General features: G+C 43.2%; 1 protein-coding gene across 4 annotated transcripts in view; it reads left to right on the plus strand.

The window, feature by feature from the left end:
* MAP7 (microtubule associated protein 7) overlaps positions 1-17,419 on the plus strand; it is a 1,007,524-nt gene that overhangs the window by 883,789 nt on the left and 106,316 nt on the right. For all 4 annotated transcript variants that reach the window (XM_078649192.1, XM_078649193.1, XM_078649191.1 and 1 more), the window contains exon 16: positions 7,581-7,631. In XM_078649192.1, the coding sequence (XP_078505318.1) occupies positions 7,581-7,631 (51 nt within the window). The remainder of the gene's footprint in view (positions 1-7,580; positions 7,632-17,419) is intronic.

Consider the following 17,419-nt stretch of genomic DNA (forward strand, 5'->3'; position numbering starts at 1 on the left):
CTACTTTCTAAAAGTGGTATTTTCAAACACAGCATCTAAAAATCATCTTTACTAAAAGATGCATTTCTACATTCTGAGTTGAGGCATACTAAAGTCCAGCTCTCTATCTTATTCCAATGGGAAGATATACTCATGAAATGTTACCAAGTATTCCCCAATCTATCCTATGAGACAGATAGTCTTTCAATTGTGAAAACCGAATTACACTGTAGTTCACCATCAGGACATGTCACACACACCAGGACACCTTAGGGGTAACTCACACGTAATAAAAGGGAAGGTTAGGGCATGGCAAGTCGGCATGGCAGTATAAACTGCACGCAGACACCTCAGTGGCAGGTCTGAGAACCCTTTGAAAGGCTGCTTGTGTGGATGGCACAATCAATGCTGCAAGCCCACTAGCAGGATTGGATTTGCAGGCCCTGACACTCTTAGTGAACTTTACTAGGGACTTACCATTAAATCAAATATGCCAATCATGGAAACACTAATTCATAATCCAATTTACAATAAGAGCACTTGCACTTTAACACTGGACAGTAGTGAGAAAGTGCGCCGAGACACTAAACCATCAAAAACAGAGTCAAAACCAGGAGGACAGAAAGCAAAAACAGGGTATACACTCCAAAAGATGCCAGGTCTAACATATACTTTGTATGTATTCATAAGTGTTTTGACCACATCCATGCTGGTGACGGAACCACTCAGTCACCAGCCACGGACACGCTGTGCTGGTGACGGAATGGTTCCGTCACGGCCCGGCCGCCGCACCTGCGCGGCATCAATTTTGCGCCTGCGCGGCGCGTTCTATTAAGCGGGCGGGCCGTGACGGAACCTCTCCGTGGCTCTTGATGGAGTGGTTCCGTCACAAGCATGGCGGCCCCGTGCGGCCCCTCTCCCTCCCAGCGCCGCGGCGGAATTATCACCGCGGCCAAGGGGTTAATTGTGCAATCATTTTGAATATGTATTCCAGCACATGCGTCTTTGTTACTTACCTCTGTAGGTCTGTTATGCCTTAGGATCTGAATTTATTTAAGTGTGGGTCGAGCAGGCATTACTGTGTATGTTCACCATGTGTATGCTCCTTAATCAAATCTCGTGATTGAGGCACGTTAGAAGTCACAATACAACCAAGGTTATTGGCTTGAGGCAGATGTTTTCTTTATTCCCCACTTCTGCACCAATGAGTTTTTCCTGACCCTGTAGTGGGATCCATCTGACATGCTGTTTTTGAGATTTCTTGTGAATAATGACAAGTTTGAATGATTGCTCAGGTGTGTGCAGAACACATTCTTGCATTGTGCCACCGTTGGTTGGTCCTTCATGCAGCTTTTGAATAAACCTAGATTGAACAATCAGATTTGCTTAATCTAATGTCGCTGGGACAGTAGAGCAGTGTTAACTTTTACATGTTATATACACCGAACCCATCCCTCTGTATTTTGCAAATTGTGCAATATAATTGTTTATTTACTGTCTGGGCACCTATCACACCTTGTACACCTAGCATGCCCCGGAATTCACTACTGGAAGTGGCACAGAGAACTCTGATGGTTGCCAACTCTTCCTGGTCAGTCATATAAATGAATTTGATTGCTTAGCTCCAACTGCCCGTCAATTAGAATGCGGGGCAGCAGTTAATCATATCTGCATCGTATGGCAGTAGAACCCTAATGTGTTATTCATGCACTGCAGATAATAGTGATTACAATAGCTTCACTCATGTATTTATTGTGTCAGTCCTGGAAAGATGAAATGCTGACAAGACCAGTTTACATATTTCTCATTAGTCATATCAGATAGACCCCCGTGGTCATAGGAAAAGAGAGACTCATGCGTTTTCTTTGGGAGATTTCTTTATTGGGTTTTTGCAACTTTAAAGAAACAATGCCAGTGTATTCTCAGGAGAAACCACTACAAGAGAGACACATACTTGTCTGTTGGGCAGAAGAGTGGTGAATCGGTCCATGTCATGTTTTCTGTGATCTCGAATATGCTGACGAAGTAGCAGTGTGTTATCTGAGCTAGAGGGGCTTAAATTGCTTCCTTTGTTCAAGGAGGCCATGACCACTTTGTTGTGGGCTTGAAGTATAAGTATCTTCTTTTTCTGTATTTGAAGTACCATACTAATGACTATAGTGAGGAAGGTAAAGAGAGTTAGACCAAGAGAGGGCTCCAACTTTACTCTGTCTCACTTCTGATATCTTCCCTCCCCTTGGAGAATCTGGGTATTCCTGCTCAGGATGATTATAGGTGATCTATAGGGGGAAGTACTTCTCAATACAAGGCTCACCTTTTCTCGTATTACACTTTATGGATTTGGTTGCTCTCTTACCTAGACCTGCTATAATAGTTCAGGAGTCTTCATGACTGACTCTTGAGTGCGTGAAGTTTGAGGATCAGGCCATGTAGTACAATCTTGTCCCCCCCCCACTCACTCAGACTGCTTACGAGGACAGTAGGCTATATGTTAGTGGTGTGATTCCAAAGACGTTTAACCCTGTACCCTAAAGTTAATCAGGTCTTTTTTTGGCAACATTGTTTTTTGACAAGGATTCACCCATTTCTGAAGTTGTTAGAAGTGATTTCTTTTTGCTATGCTGGGAAAGGCAAGGCTACATTTTTGTTTCATATCAGTTTCATTTAGATACATCAGCCATCCATTTTGCCATAGAAGGGGGCTCCTATTGATTTCCAGGACATTGTAATGTGCATCATCATTATCAACAATGCAAAGGCCATTTGTTACCCTTCAGAATTATTTGCAACATTTCTGCATACATCTGCTTACGGTGTCAGCAAGCCTCATACTTAACTGTCAGGTACACCTCATACCTGTGTCAGCTTATTTGCATTAGGCATTTGTTTTTGCTTATACTTTGAGAGTTACACATTTAAAAATACATTCAGCTATTAGCGTTTCTTTCGTCACCTGCTTCCAATGCCCAAGAGACACTTCCTAACTTTAAAGTATATCGTCTCACCAATGTGCCTAGTTTAGCCACATGAGACAATATGCTCGCAATGCAGCATTTAAGATGTGCTTATTTTTGAGTTGTGTAAACAAGTTCTCATTCATATCATAACCTGAAGTCCTCCTCTTCCACCCATCCACAGCCTTTTCTGGGTAGCATGGTAATAAACTTGACAGTTGAGCCACCTGCATTTATTACATTTCACTACTCATTGCAAATGTTTGTATTTAAGAATATATGCAGAGGTAACATCAAACTCACAAAAGGTGTGGAAAGATTGCACTTTGTCTAAGCACTGCAGACGCTTGAGGTCGTATTCTAACCCATTGTTCTTTTTCTACCATGCCACCTCTGACTGGACCCAGCCTTATGCAAATCAGGCTTGACCCTGCTCCAGTGGGAACCATCTAGCCCAAACTGTTAGGACAGGTCCTCACTGAATATTTGTCTATTTTTTCTATTTAGGGGGTTTTGTAAAGCGCTTGGTGACGCACAGCGGCGTTTCCCCGCGCTGAGGAGCAGATACTTACTGGAACCTACAGAAGCGGAATACCTTACTGTGCGAATAGTGCAGTTTTAAGCTTGGCTCTAAAGATTAGTTCTGATGGTTCTAATCGCAATGCTATGGGTAGTTTGTTCCATCTAGAAGCTGCAAGGTACCTAAAGGATCTTCCGCCCATCCGTGCTCTAGACACCTTGGGGATAGCCAGGAGTCCTGAGCCGGAAGATCTCAGGGAGCGGGACGGCTCGTAAGACGTCAGCAGTCCTTTCAAAGGGAGAGGAGACCTCCCATTGATGATCCGATGGCACGTGCATAGTGCTTTGAATTCTTCCCTGCTTCTGATCGGGAGCCAATGCAAAGACCGGCGGGCCGCTGAGGATGCGGCTCTTCTGGGTAGTCTAAGCACTAGTCGGGCAGCGGCATTCTGCAAGATCTGTAGGCGGCTCAAATTCTTCTCCAAGGTCCCTAAATAGAGAAGATTGCCATAGTCCATCTTTGATGTGACTAGTGCATGCACCGGGGTTTGACGGGCTCTCACAGGTAAAAACTTCAATGCCTTCCTGAGACTTTTGAGGGTCCCGAAACATGAACCGACCACCCGATTGATCTGGGGGCCAAAGGTCAGGTCAGTATCGAACCAGATGCCCAAGTTCTTTGCTTTCTGGCACGGAATGGGTGTTGGACCTAGGCATGGCGGCCACCATGCCGACGTCCACGCCGATTGCCCTCCCCCCACGACCAGCACCTCGGTCTTGCCTCCGTTGAGCTTGAGACAATTGGCGGACATCCAGGCAGCTAGATCTTGCATGCAAGCTCTGAAGATGTCCGCCGAAAGACCGGGTGCACACGACAGGGAGATAACCAACTGCGTGTCATCGGCATAAGACACCAATCGGAGGCCGTGACTCTCTACTAAGGTGGCAATCGGGGCAACATAAAGATTAAAAAGTGTTGGACTCAGGGACGAGCCCTGCGGCACCCCCTGGTCCAAAGAGATGCGCTCAGAGTAATGGTCACCTTGCCTCACTTGGAAGCCCCGGCCTGCAAGAAATGAATAAATCCATTTCAGCGCTGCCCCTCTCACCCCACCTTTGTTCAGACACTGTAGCAAGATGGAATGTGCTACAGTGTCGAACGCCGCGCTGAGGTCTAAGAGGATTAGAGCCATGGTTTGTCCCTCGTCAGCACCTTGCCTGAGGGTTTCGGTAGCCCTAAGAAGGGCGGACTCCGTAGAATGACGGGGCTGAAACCCGAATTGGGTGGGGTGAAGAAGGTTGCTTTCCTCCACATATTTCATTAGCTGTTTGTTTACCACCTTCTCCGCTACCTTAGAGAAATAAGGCAGCAGAGAAATGGGGCGTAGATTGTCCAACTTCTCAAAGCTAATGTTGGGCTTCTTGTGTAGGGGAAGCACCACAGCCTGTTTCCAATCCTCAGGTATAGAACTGGATCGGAAGGAGACATCTAGCAGGTACCTGATGTAAGGTTTGAGTGTCTCCAGACTGTCACTCAGCCTTTTTGGGGATGCGGGATCTCGAGGGGAGCCAGATTTGACAGATCTGCAAATTTTAACTAAATCCTCCGATAAGGGGATAGTAAAATTAAATAGCAGATTTTGATCGGCTTCATCTCCTGCTGAGTCTACAGGCTCTTCCGCTGCAGGTGGTATGTCGGGAAAAGCAGAATAGATCTTAGACACTTTGTCTCCGAAATAGTTGGCAATGCGATTGCATGCTGCTACTGAGTGGTCTTCATCTTGAGTAAAGGTTTTTGGGGTGGATAGGGACTTATATATGCTGAACAGTTCCCTGGCAGAATTCTCTGCCCAGTGGATTCTGTCTGCATAGTATGTGGCTTTCTCTATCCGGATTTTGTTATGATAGGTACGTCTCTTAATGAGATAGGCCTCTTTCATCCGGTCATCATATGCCACTCTCCATTGTCTTTCTGCTCGTTTACAGTCCCTTTTGGCGCGGCGCAGCACCTCGCTGAACCAGGGGGCAGTTCTTTGTCTATGGACACCTTTGGTTGACCGGCCCAATGGGGCTGTACAGTCCAGAGCAGCCGTGATGCGGTCATTGAGCAATTTATTTGCCGTTGCCACGTCATTGCCTCCTGGGGGCCCTTCCGCGGTAAGAGCCTTATTAAACTCTAGCAGGGAGAATCTTGCCCACCTACGTCGAGGGTAGTTAGGAGGGGTGGGAGCGATATCTTTATGCTTGGGCAAGTGAATAACAAAAGGAACAAAGAAGTGATCTGTCCAGGGCAGGGGCACTGGGGGAGCAACTAAGACATCCTCCCAATTGGCAAATATAGGGTCTAACAGATGCCCACGATTATGTGTTGGAAGTTGCCCCTTTAGCTCTAGCTGTAGGGTGTGAAGTTCTTCCCGGAACTCCACCGCTCCTTTGTCTAGTGAGTCTTCCAGATGTGTGTTTAAGTCTCCCAACAACAGAAACTTGTCCCTCCTTATCGCTGTTTCTGTGACACACTCTAAAAGACTGCCTTTAAATCTGGACATAGGTCCCGGTGAGCGATAAACTAGCAGACCCTTTACAGTCATGCTCCCGTCGATTGTTATGGTAAAAACACCAGCCTCACATCCTGCCAGATTAACTGGTTCTAGTTTGCAGGCCCATTGCTGTTTGAAGGCGATCGCAATTCCGCCCCCTCTGCCTACCGGCCTGTCCAGGCGCACCATCTGATAATCATCTGGTAAGGCCTGAATGATATCGGGATCAGAGTTGGCATCAAGCCAAGTTTCTGTGATAAACAGCAGATCAGGATGTTTATCAATGAGAAGGTCATATACATCGTGTTTATGACAGCTAAGCGACCTCACATTAATGAGGCCGCAGGACAGCGAGGAGTTGCTAGCCCTGGTGTCTGCTAGCGCTGTGCTGAAGCGGAATTGGCAGTGACTACACCCTTCATTCTCCCCTACCCTTACGCTGTGGTGGCCAGGAGTGCACACATTAGAGGCAAAACTTACTAATTCACTCCTGCTCCAGGTGAATCTACAATCCGGGCCAGGGGTTGGGGCCCTGGGCCGTGTCCGGTCGCGGACGAGCGCAGACGGGCTTGGCTTAGGCGCGGCTTCGGCGCGCATCCGGCGCGCCCGCTGCGCCAGCCTGCTGCGCCGTCTGGCCGGAATACACATTATATAGGGTGTGAGGAGGGTGGGAGGGCGGCGCGACTAGAGCGCACCCCCAGCCCTACTTAAAATGGCGCCCACCGCCGCCAACAGCAAATCACACAAGACGGCTGGGCGAGGCAGAGAAAAGGAAAATCAGCGTGTTAGAGAGATGTTAGTGTGCCTAGATAAATTCCCCAGTTAAAATTCTATTTAGAAACCCCCAAGTAAAATTCAGAAAAACGATCTCTTTGCAGCTTAAAACACAGTTTCACTAGTAAATATGCCAGCAAGTAGGTTCCAGGTAAAAACGCTCGCAGCCCTAGTGTCTCTCGCTAGGGAGAGCTCTAAAATTGGCAGCGAGGGCTTCAATGAGCAGCTCTAAATAGCCTGGGAGGGCGGGAGGGCGGCGCGACTAGTGCGCACCCCCAGCCCTACCTAAAATGGCGCCCACCGCCGCCAACAGCAAATCACACAAGACGGCTGGGCGAGGCAGAGAAAAGGAAAATCCGCGTGTTAGAGAGATGTTAGTGTGCCTAGATAAATTCCCCAGTTAAAATTCTATTTAGAAACCCCCAAGTAAAATTTAGAAAAACGATCTCTTTGCAGCTTAAAACACAGTTTCACTAGTAAATATGCCAGCAAGTAGGTTCCAAGTAAAAACGCTCGCAGCCCTAGTGTCTCTCGCTAGGGAGAGCTCTAAAATAAAGAACTTAAGTAATTCAAGACAGTTTCACTGTGACTGGGGCTCTTCAAACAGATGTAGCTTGGTTGCAGTTGCGCAGTAAGCACGGGATCCAGGTCTGGGGATACACTTTCCACTTAGGGTGGTATATCACATACAGAGGTAGGCCTTGTTTTTACAGTACAGTTAATGGAAACATGCATAATGACATCTGAGAATAAAAATTGCTTCTTTAAAAGTTTTCACTAGTGTGTTTAATGCATTCTGTTGCATTTTATTTTGCAGCGTCTAGAGGAGATTATGAAAAGAACGCGGCGAAGTGAAGGTACAGACAAGGTACCCATTTGCCTTTTTTTGTTTCATACAGTGCGTATACAATTTACTTATGTTGCAGAGTTTACAGGAGTAAAATGAACAGCATACATTCTACAAAGATAATTGATTATGTAGGCTAATGCTTATGCATCAAGACTGGTTCTCGGCAATTTCTTTTTTTATGCTTTAGTGTTTAGATGAACACTCCTGAGAAGTTGTCTTCTGATAAGACCTTTCACTGACCACCTATTTTTCAGAGTAATCCAATTTGAATGAAGATTTAGCCCTGCTGGAGAATTCTTAGTTTGAGTCGATATTCGTAACCGATTTTGTCGCTGACAGGTATATTAGCTCATAGACCCTGCATGATCCAGGTGAATTTCCCTTTACAAGCATGGTTTATCTTGACATTATTACTTTAAAAGCCGTTTGAAAATTAGTTGAGGTTTCCTTACAAAAGTAGGGTTATTTTCCATAGCAGTACAATTTCTTTCCATTGCCTTTCCTTTTAATAGCTACGTGTTTCAGTGTTGTCTTGATCTACATGGAGCTTGATTAACTAACATGCTTTCTACGAAGCGCTGCTATACTGTTTTTTTCTGCCTGAGATATGCTCTGCATTTTGTGTGTTATTCTTACCATGAAAAAAATCTTTGGATCTGTCTTCCGTGCTTTCCCATAATTATTGAGCTTGCCAAGTATCTTATCAGTTAGATACTCTCAAGAAGAAGCACAGCATTATATTTATACAATTACCAGATAATCAGCCTCTCAGGCAAATCCTATGTGACCCTTCCTCCCTCCCCCTTCTGCCTTCTCACCACTAAATGTTCTTAAAGGCCATTGAAAGAGTTGATTCACTTTATCTCTGTGCTCCTCACCAAAAGAGAAATATATAGTTGTGGCGGTAGCAACACCCATAAGCAGTAGAACCTGGGAATGCATGCACCCTGCTCCGTAAATGTTAACTCATGCTATGAAAGTTAAGGATAGGTTGTAGAAACCCAATGATATAAAGGAATAGGGAAAAGATCTTTAAGGTGTCGCTGGTGTACGACCAACCAACTGTACACTGGCATATCTAGCTCAACTCACAAAACTATAGCTAGTGCTCCAGCATCACATATAAACACAGCATGACAGGTTCTCTACCTAATCCTCTCAGGTGTCACATATTTATCTAGCAGTTGATAAGCATCCAAACCATAGCTTCAATCCTATGTGGAATCTTGTGGTGCCCAATATCATTCTGATGTTCCTGCATGTTCAGGGTCCGTCAACAGATTTACTAACGCTACCAGTCCTGGTTTCTGTACCAAAGCCTGCTTTATGTACTGTTGCCATTGCTCCTTACCTCATATGCCATGGCTGCTTCCTTATGCTTTCCTTCCTCTGGGTGTACCAATACACCAATCCTGATGAGGAAAAACCCAGATGGATTGACATAGAATGTTGCCTTGCTAGGGGCTGCAGAAAAATATCCAATCTTAGGTTGGGCCTGATGTATGGAATCTTTTACTTTCATTCAGTTATTTGGAGAGGTCAGATATATCTTAAATATCTGCGAAAGTAAAGGTGGAGTTTTGAAATAATTTATAATGCTCCAACATTGGAATTCCACTTCTTTGATGCTGGCCATCAACTACCTACAGCATGCCTGACTGCAGGAATTAGCCAAAAAAGAATAGTGAAAGGTTTTTCCAAATAGGAGATAGTAAGCCTTTTTCCTTCTAAATAAAAGAAAAGTCTTGCTTCTTAAAGCTTCGGGGTTTTACCCCTCATCTGGACAAACCAGACATAGGACACATTACAACCAATTGCTACTCACTGTATACATGATAAGTAAAGAGAGTGCCTAAGGAAGAGCCTATACGCCATTCTAAGCATTATTGGGTTGTCCTGTGGATTAACAATGAGGCAGGTGTTTTTCTAAAAGACTTTCTGCAAACCGTATTAGTCCATACATTTTAACCAGGCAGCCATCGGCCTGCATGACATTCATCTCTTTTTTTATGGTACTGACAAAGAGTTGAACTAGGGAGCTTTGAAAAATATTTGATCATTTATTAAGAGAAATAGGTAGGCTTCTTTGTACTACTGACCAAAGCTTTACTGGAATGAATGTGAGAGTAGGTTTTGAAAGGTGGTGATCAAAATTGGTTACAGTTACTGATTTAATTTGAGAAAGGAATGTGAGACCTAGGTCAGAAATTACTCCAAGAATATAAATACTTATGTATACTGCCATATTCATAGGTAAGAATGTAGGAAGGGTGGTGCATGGAGGGCTTTGTTCCTAGTCTTTGGAATGAATAGCTCAGTCTATTTTGATCATATTTTTACTGGTTGTGGGCCATTAGCGCTTAGATGGCCTTGATGTAGTGGTTAGCAATGTTCAGTTGGTTGGAGCTGTTCATTAGAAAGACAGACGTATATCATCCATATGTGCATAATGAAATGTGATGTGAGGTCTCATGGAACAATTCCTACATGTATATATTTGAAAAAAGGAAGGAGTGAGTCGTGAGACCCATGCAGAAAAGCTAATGACTAGAGAAGGAACTGCAATAAATGAGTTCATCAAATAGGTGCAGAACTAATGTAAGGTTGCTTTGGATTCCCCACCAAGATATTTAGCCTAGTTAATAGCAGGTCAAACATTAGTTTGCTGCTTAAGGAAAAGTGGTCCAGTAAGCAGTGCAACAAAGATGTCACTTTATCAGCCAAGACATTGCTCCATTCTGGTCATGTACCCCAGATGGAAGACTGACTTCGCATGTGTTAACTACATTATAATTTTCAATATAGCAGTGCACTTGAAATTTGACAACCTTTTTGTAATTTGGCCCACTAACATAGGTTTGCTTTGGGTTGAAAATTGCCTCCTGCCACAGCACAGGAGTATTTAACAAATGTATCAGTAAGTATCTAAATGTATAAATTGGAGATGGACCTGAAAGTTAACTGTTCTGATTTACATATACCAGTAATTAGAAAAATACAGTGGGTGATATATGACTGATCCACAGCCTCTTGAGCACAGCTGGAAACTGCTACAACCATCATAGTTAAGAGTACTTAAACCATTGTATGAATGTAAGCTGACTATCTGTGTACTTTAGATTATGCCAGATGTCACTCATTAGGTCCCAATATGCTGTAAAGTCTTGGACATCTTGCCTCCGCCTACCTCAGAACAAGGAGTCCACCAAGGCTTGATTATGCAGAGTTATTGGGATTATCAATTCTATCAATAACCTCCATCTACGCATATTCTCAGAGGTTTTCTAAAAGGAACACCTACCATTTTTACGTCTCGCCTGAGCCAGCGCATGCGCTGCTCTACGAGACATTTAGTAAACGGGCTTTTAAAAGTCCTACCTAAAGCTGGCTGGCCTAGAGCGTGAGGTTACGCGCACAATGACGAGCAGAGGCACCATATGGCTTTCCTCTCTCCTCGTGGTGTGCGCAATTCGCACACCACTTGCCAGCCTGCTTTGACTTTTCCCATCGCGCTCGCACCGACTCCACACTGCCCCTTTGTTGACTATTGCATGCCTCATTAACTTTCGCGGCCGCGCTTGTATTACAGTGCTGGTTAATAAAGATATTGTTTTACATGTCTCTAGTCGAAATTCCCCCATTAGAAAGTTAATCAAGGGAGACAGTAACCCCACCTCTTTCCTGCTTCAAAATGTTGGCTTCTATAATCATGGAACCCGCGCTTTACTTTTAACATGGTTAAAGGTAAAGCGCCGGTGCCGCGATTGTAGCAAAAGTAAAGAAATAGATGTTTTTTTCTATTTCTTTACTTTTGCAGCAATCGCGGCACCACACTTTACCTTTAACCATGAGTAAAGTGCTGGTGCCGCGATTACTACAAAAGTAAAGAAATAGAAAAAAACATCTATTTCTTTACTTTTGTTATAATAGCGGCACCCTCGCTTTACTTCTAATTTTAAATGTAAGGCGCTGGTGCCGCGATTATAGCAAAAGTAAAGAAATTGACGACCGTTCATATCATCTGTACAGAATAATTCACTGTTTGTGCTGTCTGAAGCACTTTCAGATACTTGGTGCTACTCCGAAAGTTGTAGAATTGGGCCCAAAGATCAAAGGCAGCCGAGACTGGCTCTATGTCTGGCATCATTTGCCCGTCCATTAATCACACATGCTATTTGCTAATGTGTAAATAAATAGTCAGTCCTGTGCTTATTCCCCAAATGCTTCCAGCAAGTAAAACGTATTGCAAATTGTGTTGCTAAATTCTTGACAAGTTTTACTTGATCTAAGGCCAGACCTGTTCTCTTTTAGCTGCTATAGAATACTCAGGGTCACCTCATATATAAGAATATTATCACCTCCATTAAGGGAGATGGGCCAGCATTTTGTCTGACATTGAGGCATTGGCTGCCAACTCTGCGCCAAAGCTCGTGTGCTTCTTCCTCAGCTACAAGTATGTCCTAATAATTTAGTTGTACAGTGTAGTGTGCACGCCATAATTTCCCACGGTGCCTGAATAGCTGTGCTTGGCTGGCTAAGTAACAAGCATTGGCATAGCCAATAGGTCTCGCCTTTGGGACCTTATAAGTGTTTAGCCATGCAACAGTTAATGTTGTTGCACCAATGATATTGTGCTGCATAACTAAAAACTTATAAGGTCCAAAGGCGAGACCTATTGGCTATGCCAATGCTTGTTTCAACTCTCCTCAGTAGTGCAGTATCTGGCATGTTTGTCTTGAGTAGTAATGTACTGCAATAGGGGAGTCCTGAAGATTCAGTTGTGTTAAATGAATTTTTGAGTGTTAGAAACATTTAAGATGCTGTCAGTACCATAATAATCTAGTATCTTGTTCAGTCATTTTGCAAAATTAAATCTTAACATGAATGGATGATACCTGAATAAAAATGCATCCTAATGGTGACAAAGTACCTGCCATGCTAGGTTAACCATAGGAAGCCATTGACGTTTATGCCTACATTTTAACAAATAACTTAGCATGGGGTGCGTTTTAATTGAGGAGAGAACAGCTGCTGCTGAAAGAAACCGGATATTATTTAATCTCAGGACTTAGTTTGCTTATCCGTCTATATTCTTCCATACAGCATCAACAGTTATCGGTTTCTATCTTTTTGGGGATGGACATTTAAGCAATGGCATAATAGCTGACAACATCAGCAAAAGCTAGTCACCCTGGTGGTTTAGGACCCTCATAACTGATACCTTGACGCTGAACTTCATGTGCTTCCAAACATTTCTGATGTGTACAACCATCCTGACTATGAATGGGATATCCACTGCTAGCATTTGTGATAGACACAGCAGTTTAGACATCATATTTAACTTAACCCCTCATCAGATCCACCTTGATATGGTTGATAGCCAAAGGAAAATAAGAAGCATAGAGGAAAAACATGAACCCAGATGTCCATGTATTTTATGGGAGCTGCTGAAAGTACTTCAGGTTGGTGGGCTAGTCTCAGATTTCTGTAGGTTCACCTCCAATACCATAGTCTTCTATATGGTCCAGTACAGTACATTAGAGTAGAACATCGCCTGTATAAAGTAACAACTTATGCTATCATTCATACCATAATTAATTTTGTTTCAGCTGGAGTTTACGGGCTAGTGATTCAATAGCAAGGTATTTAACTAGAAAGTGGCTTTCTATGGTGATTTTTGAAGTGGTTTGAGGTGTAGTTTGCAATCATAAAAGCACAATTCTTCATGAATAGTGCTTTATTTAACTGACAAAAGGACCTTCCAAACTGAAGGTTTGCAGTGTATAGAACTGTAGTGTAGTTCCTATCATCCCAATAGGCTCTGCGCATTGTAATAATACCTACAGCAGTAAAGGCCTAGGCCAGACGTTAACTAGGTCTACTACTGTCGATACTAGACTTAAAGTTTTGGGTTTGCCAGCTTAGCTCAGAGTTCACTAGAAACTTTCTCGAATGTTCAAGGAGGACTTAACTTCCCTGATTAGACAAGAAGGGATTTAGTTTCTGACAACCATAGAACATGACAACTTTGCTCTCCCCTAATCAAGAGTATATCTCGAGAGTCGTGTGAACAAAAGGCAATTTATTTTACTCAGTCAGTACGTGCATTCTTAGTCTCATCAGATTGTAGAGAAAAGGAAGAGACGGGCGTGTTCAATAAAAAGGTGTTATTTATTGATCAGTCTCTTTTCTCGTACAAGAGAAATGGATCGATATTATTGCAATACTTATAGTTAAGTAAAGTGCATACATTAGAAGCAGAAGTATAAAATAATACTGTAAAAACATTGATATGGTTTCTAAGCCATAAGATGTTTTAAAATGAATAAAATATATTACATACACATATACATTTGACTAAACGTACTCAACTGGTGTTTCTAGATACGCCTACCCCGTGTACCTGACCTAAGTCTAATACGTGGGCGGGAATAGAAAGTTACAGTTTAAGTTAAGTTTGTTTTTGCCAAGTGAATAACTAAAGAATTCTCTGTGAGGGGTTATTCAGTTCTGTACCTGGAAGTTAGGATGAATGAGGAATGGTATCTCTCTCTCTGGTCTCGATATTCCAGGCTGCCTGCGAGGGCTACCCAGAAACGCCGGGGCTGGAATTCTCGGCAGGAGAAGTCAGCGCGTCTCTCAGCGCGTCAGGAAGGCGGGGCTGCTGCCAGCGGGGTCTGCTCTGCTCTTGGCTTCGGCAAGTATGGCTGCTCCGTCTCGTCACCACGCGTGTGTTTGCATAGGGCAAGATCGGTAATATTTATACCTTTAAGGTGCCGAGATTGACGTAAGGATGGACATAGATACGTCAGTAAGGATGTCATACGACTTGCTCGTTAGGACATTCTTTTACTGAAGTTCTCGGTGAAATCAAAACAATGGCCGCAGGGTTTTGCCCAGGTTGTCATAGGTTTGATTTGGTATGAGAACTCCGTATGCCTTATCAGGGGCTGGAGGAATATCGCTTGTCTAATTAGATCGCAAGCGTTATGACCTAATCAGATAACACGTTCCTGTTCCGTAGTGTGACTGCGTCAGATAACGGTATCTGCATCATGGGGATTTTCTGCCTCATGGGCTGATTACTTAGTTAACTTGTTAGTTTGCTAACCAGAATAGGGTCAGGAATAGGGGGATCGATTCAGAACCTATAGGAATACATCACACCCACTCCACGCTAACTATGTACATATTTACTAATCTATGCATAGTATAACATAGTACAACATACTATAGAGTATAGTGTATACCTTACCACCCCAAAATACATAAATGCATTTCGAAATTTTTCAAATATACGGAAAAATTGCAGACATATGTATTGTATGCACTCAAGCTGCAGAATAATGCCAAAGTAATCGCATTTGTATACATTATTGCTTATTTGGTATATGAGAATTACACATGAAATGGCTTCTTAATACAGAAAAAGGTTCGAGACCATTCCATCACATAATAAAATATTTGTGAACGTATCAGCGGGCAGCTAATGTCTATAAGCTATCTAAAATTTAGAAACCTTAGTTCTTTAAGAATAGTTCTTACTTTAAGCAGAAGATAGTGTCCCGAAAATATGCAAAAATATTTGGGGCTGCTGAAAAATTGCTGTCCGTGAACTGGAGGGAAAATCTGTTCATGTGACTTTATTTTTAAAGTTGAAGGCCGAATTCAGGGAACGCCGTGTGCGAGCTTGCTCAAAAGTCTCTATTTCTGCTCTGGTGAGAACATCATATCATTTAGGCTTTCGAAAAAACTGTCAACAGCTTCCTGGGAAAGTTCCACTAACTCGGAAATAGGTGTAATCATGCATTCTTGCGCATGATTGTCTCCATTGACATTCTGATTTGCATTACTGACAGAAGGTCGTACCTGTTCGATGCTGCTTTCATCTTGAACTTCACTACCCATCAATCGTAGTGGTGAAGCTTCCACGAATGCCGTCATCAGGATTGGTAGCCTTTGAGGGCAGCACAAAGCATGAACCTTGATCGGGCTCAACAATGTTTCTGCATCCATTGGCGCATCCGATTGTAGCGTCAGACAGGTGTCTAACACGCATTCTTCTCCGCATAGCAGACACCTCAATACAGGTAAAACACATCTTTGCCACATTGGTCGAAATGATAGAAACCAAGTCATGTTTAGGTCTCTAAGCCGGGAGAGTCCCAGGATTTTTGATATCCGGTCCCGGTATCCAATGGCTAGGATTGTTTCTTCCCTTGTCGCAAGAGTTTTGTCTGTGACATGGTTTGCCATAACGAAAAATAAGGACTAAGAATAGGATTCCTGCAATTAGTCCCAGGATCAGGGGAAGTCCGCCAAAAATCGAATGGACGAAATCTGGAAAAATACCCAGTATGGCTTTGAATGGTGTTAATGCCATTGAAAATACTGTCTTAAATACCTTTGAGACCCCATTGGTATCAAAAATATTTAAGATTTCATTCAGGATTTCCGCGAAATGTACGGGGGAATTAGTTGATAATAATGTATGTATCTCTGCAGTCGTCCTTGCGACTTGTAGATCATACGTTTCTTTTGATGACGAGAGCCTGGTAGGCGTCTGAAGAAGCACTGTTTTCATTCTGCTTAAAGTATCTATTCGAATAGAAGTAATTTTCAAATCGGGCCATGCCCTTGCCTCCCTGTCTGGGAAAGAGCTGGGGAACAATGAGCGTTCACAGAACTTGACCTTCGCAGTCGTAGTTACTAGATAAGGAGTCCCGGGCATAAGACTACAACATTTGCGGTCTACAATAAGAATGTAACTCCCATTATAGAGTCTTTGAAAGAATGGTTCTATTTCTGTTGCAGGTGCGCCTTGCTGGTGACATGAAAGGTTGTATGAATTCCCTTCACAGGCTCCATGCAAACTAATTCCGTTACACAGAAACGTGCCGCTTAGTGACATCGCACAATTATTGCCACTAAGAAACACTTTCTGTCCTTTATTACTGACACATGCATGTGAATAGGGCAGGTTCCATGTTGTTTTAAGGTATCCTTTTCCCAATTTCTCGTACATGCCAGCCTGTATATATTTTTGGCAGTATTGAAACCTGAAGGTTGAGATTGGAATATTTATTATCCCATGTATTATCCATTCACTGACAGGTCGTTCTGACATTGTCATTGGTAATCTCTCAAGTTTTTCAATGCTCAAGATTGTATAATCAGCACCCTTCTGAGCCATACTGATTTGTCTATCAGTAAGGTTAAAGATATAGAATAATGACGTTGTGTTGATTAAACGCCAAGGCACATAGCCTGAACGCAGATTTTGTAACGTCCAGCCAAGCTGTACAATAGAACGCAATTGAGACTGACCGTGTTGTAATAACAGTAAGTCTTGCGATAATATGTCGATTGCTGAAGACACAATGCTGTCCAAAGAAAAAATTCTGGAGGACAGAGTCATTAACCCATTGTCCACTACAGAAAGTGATTTTTCCAAATTAATACGGTCAATTTCCCGTATTCTCTCTGCTGTCTCAATTTGAGTAACCTTCCAGGCCTCATTGTATGCTGCATATACAGAGGCTGCTATGAAACGCTTTTGACGCTGTTTGCGTGGTCCCAAAGTGAAATCACGCAAGTCAGCACCATCAGTAAGTAAAGTTAGGTGTTGCTTAATTTCTGCCAGTGTGGAAGTTTGTAGCCATTGAAGGCATAATTTGCCCACACTGTAGGTGGTTATTATCCCTGGGTGATGTCTTTGAGGATATCTAGGGTCTGGCCTGGTCATTTTGAACCCCTGTGTTTTGTTCAGGAATCTGTCTTGACAGTTATTAGTATCTGTGGGCCAG

Source organism: Lissotriton helveticus, chromosome 6 (assembly GCF_964261635.1).
Source record: "Lissotriton helveticus chromosome 6, aLisHel1.1, whole genome shotgun sequence".
In the NCBI taxonomy this organism is placed as follows: domain Eukaryota; kingdom Metazoa; phylum Chordata; class Amphibia; order Caudata; family Salamandridae; genus Lissotriton; species Lissotriton helveticus.